The sequence below is a fragment of the Triticum aestivum genome, chromosome 7A (assembly GCF_018294505.1).
Source record: "Triticum aestivum cultivar Chinese Spring chromosome 7A, IWGSC CS RefSeq v2.1, whole genome shotgun sequence".
In the NCBI taxonomy this organism is placed as follows: domain Eukaryota; kingdom Viridiplantae; phylum Streptophyta; class Magnoliopsida; order Poales; family Poaceae; genus Triticum; species Triticum aestivum.
In genome coordinates this window covers 345,856,499-345,860,327 of record NC_057812.1, presented here as the reverse complement: position 1 = coordinate 345,860,327, position 3,829 = coordinate 345,856,499, and the positions used below count along the sequence as shown (strand labels likewise).

The following is a 3,829-nucleotide window of genomic DNA, read 5'->3' as shown; positions in this document are numbered from 1 at the left end:
GATGGACGCTCGACAGCTCCGTCGAAAGAACACCAAGGCGCTTCGGCTTGCCATTGAGCAGTCGGAGCGCATGGCGGCGAAGGCGACTCGGGTGGCAAAGCTGAAGCGGTAGAAGGACAGGGCCATCCCATGGCTGAAAGGGCTCATCCTCCTCTTCGACTCCTTGCCCGATGATGAAGACGCCTCCCCCATCGACTTAGACGATCCACCACCAGTCGCGGACGCCTACAACTGCACCAACGCCCGTAAGGGCAAAGGGCCGGCAAGAAAGTGGCGAAGATCCTCCATCCCCACCTTTAATTTCAAGTTTTTATAATGTAGTTTAAACTTGTTCATGGTTTATGTGGATTATGTGAACTTTGACAATCTTTTGGACATCCGTGGGTGATCTTTTGATGATTGGATGTGCATTTTATGCCTGATTCTATGTCCATTTTATGATCTATGTAGCTTCATTTACGTTGCATGATTTAGTACGGATAAAGTGTATCAGATATGAGATACATGGATGTGGACGACGCGATTTAAGGACTGACTGGTCAGTGCTCGCAGGCGCGTCTGTGTGGGTTTGAAGGACGGATTTGGTGATCACGCATAGATGATCTTAGGCCAACTCCAACGCACGACCCCAAACAAACGTCCATTTGGGTAGGGAAATGGGGCGGCGTCTGGCCGTTTTCATGGATGCGTTGGCTGTGCGCCCAATGCGCGGGCACATCTGGCCCGCCACGGTTGGTTAGTGCCCGTATGTATACATTTTCTTGGCTCCATTTCTTTTATTATTTCATCAACGACATTTTGATACATTGGAGTACATTCACCAATTCTTGACTATAATAGTAAAACCAAAGAAAACAAGAACTACAATTAGACATTCTAAAAGATATCTAACTTCCATAACTCCTCCCATAAGTTGGATTAGTGTCTTCTTGATGCCTTCATTGTTGATCTGCAACTTCTCGATCTTGCATACGTCTTTCTTCTTCGATTCTAAAAAAGTAGACGTTGCTTGGCATCTAGCCTCATCTCTAGCCATCATTCTCACAATGAGTGCGTGAAACATCTATCAAATTTGGTCCTAGCAATATATCAATGTATTCTTCTTTCCAATACCAAACTTGCATCCATCCCACACACAAATCTGAGTATAAGCAAAGAGCTATCGAAAATGTGCCGAATCCGAGAGCACAATCGAAAGAAAACGAGCACGTACCCCATCGTTTTTGTACTTGATGAACACACATCCGGAATGTTCCGGCGTTGAAGATATGCGGCGAATGACATGTCACGGGCAGTCGTCGCACTTTAGGAGCTGCAAACGGTGAGCCGACGAGCCGATGGGCCCGCACCGAGCCCGGACGACGGTCGGGTGTGTCTGGCGGCGAACCGACGACGAGATAGATTTGAGTGGCTAGAAGCGGAGTCAATACCTTCATGCGGTGTGGAGGCGTTGTCGGGGCCGTGCAGTTCTGTACCTAGACAATCCATGGCAAGGTGCAGCCTCCCACGGCTGGATGCGCTCAAATCCGGTGGCCGGATGTGCTCTCCTCAAATCCGACGGACGGGCTGGATAGTGAGGTGGCCAAGAAAATGGCGGCCGGAGGGTGCAGGGGGTTGCCGGGCTGGACATCAAGGTGGCCAAGAAAATGACAATGACTATGGCGGAGTTAGAAGGCGGGACTGGAAGGAGAAGGGGAATAGAGAAAAGGCCATCTGTGTCGCCGACGGGCGGACCAGAAGAAGACAAGGGCATGCGTCCCTTTATCCCCGCGTGCCCGTTTCAACGCAAACACGACCTAAATTTGATGTGGGAACGAGGGCGAAAGTGAACGAAAAATGAATGTTTGTATATTTGCTTCACGTGTTGAGTTGCGTTTTGTGTCTGTTTATCTTCAAACGGATGCGGCTGAAGCATTTGGGTCCTTGGAATTGACCTTAGCGTGTCCCGCCGAGGGAATCGTGGCCGATGGCGAGCCATCCGCGCGCACACTGCTCAGCTCGAAGGGAAGGACTGTGACGTCAGCAGTCCATCGGGCCTCGCGCTCAGTAAGGACACCTATGAGAGACCAAGCCAATCCTCGGGGAAACCTCAGCTCCGTGCTCGCCCACTCCTTCCGTGAGGACCATTATACACACACGCTCCCATCCGAACCCTAGCCTTAGCTAACCCGGCGCTTGCCATGCTCTCCACAGCACCAGCCGCGTATTCCACCTCCTTCGCCGCCTTTCCCACCCTCGCGCGGCGCCGGCACCGGCACCGCCGCGTTCTGCTACCGTTCGCCGCGGCGACGGACGGGGCGGAGCGGTTCGCCGCGAGCAGCTCCATTGCGGATTACCTCCGGTACCGCCGCCCGATGTCCGGGGACCTCTCGGTGGGAGGGGGTGGCGGCAAGCTGCAGACGGCCGTGGTGCGGTACGAGAAGCGGTTTCCATGGTCGCTCATCCACCCTTTTCTCCGTGTAAGTCCAGCATGGTGGATGTCTTCTCTTCTGCTGCGTGCTGCTTGCTTTAGATTTGATTGTTGTAGAATCGAATATTTGTTTCGAATTTCTCTAGAACTGTTTAAATTTGACTATTATTTTCATGATAGCTAGGCGTGTAATTTATGGCTAGAAGCCGTGGATTATGTTAATGGTTCAAACAGTTTGGCAACGGGTAAAACTTTCTTCGGATTCGTGAGTTGGAAGTGTGTTACACTATTGTTTGCAGGCACATCTTATAAAACGTAAATGATTGATGGAATCGCACATTTATTGAATTCATGCTCCAGCCAACTCATCCAAAAGTCTGAACTGATGGAGGGAGATGGGCAATATATTTCAACTCCCCCCCCCCCACGTCTAGGCTATTTTAGTCCTTAGACGTGGGATCGATGTAGGTCGTAGAATCGTTTTATTTAATACTGTGTTGGCAGGGTCTTGAACTCAAGACCTCTTGGCTCGGATACCATATAAAACGTAAAGGATTGATGGAATCCCACATCGCCCTGTAGGGGTGCGTTGATCTCATATATATAACAAAGGACAGTACAAGTATATACCATCGTGTACTATTTGGATTCTAACACATCTGTATACTGCAATTCAACAACAATGACGATTTCAACTCGCCGAAGTTTGCCGGCTAACTTATACTACCTCCATTCTAGAAGGAGTATATGACTAGCCTACCAAAACGTCATATATTTTACTCCCTCCGTTCTAAAAATAGATGACCCAACTTTGTACTAAAGTTAGTATAAAGTTGAGTCATCTATTTTGGAACGGAGGGAGTAGAATGGAGCCAGTATTCTTTCTGGACCCTGATAAGTGTCACACGTGTGGCACAAACACATGGCAACTCCGAACGTTTTTATGGCAAGTTTAGTGACGCGAGGATGACAACTTTATTTGTCAAGCATGGCAACTTTCTTTTCGGATGGCAAGTTTCGGTTTTTTGGTTTTTTTTTGTTTTTGGATGGTAAATTTAGTTGTAAAAAATGCCAGGGCCGGAGTGCTTCATGCCACATGTGTGGCACTTATCATTTGGGTTCTTTTTTCTTGAGGGAGGTCGCCCACTTAAATTCCATTACTAGAAAGGCTGGAAACACATGCAATTACATATACACACACAGCCGCGGTGGGACACACTTATGCGCACACACAGTGTCCCTCGGTGGGGAGGTACAACAAGCGCGCCACAACATGAGCGGTGTAACACACTCAAACAAGGGTGGCACACCAGAGGTTGATGGGGGAAGGATCAACACGACGGGGGCAACAAACTGTACCCAGGTTGAGGTGATCAATGATCATGTGCCGAAGATCCTCATTTGATGACCGCATCTTGT

General features: G+C 49.2%; 1 protein-coding gene across 1 annotated transcript in view; it reads left to right on the top strand.

Annotated features, from left to right (window-relative positions):
* Window positions 1–2,057: 2,057 nt before the first annotated feature.
* LOC123154555 (uncharacterized) overlaps window positions 2,058–3,829 on the top strand; it is a 15,746-nt gene continuing 13,974 nt past the window's right edge. The window contains exon 1 of the mRNA XM_044573255.1: window positions 2,058–2,459. Coding sequence (XP_044429190.1) covers window positions 2,181–2,459 — 279 coding nt within the window. The 5' untranslated portion in view covers window positions 2,058–2,180. The remainder of the gene's footprint in view (window positions 2,460–3,829) is intronic.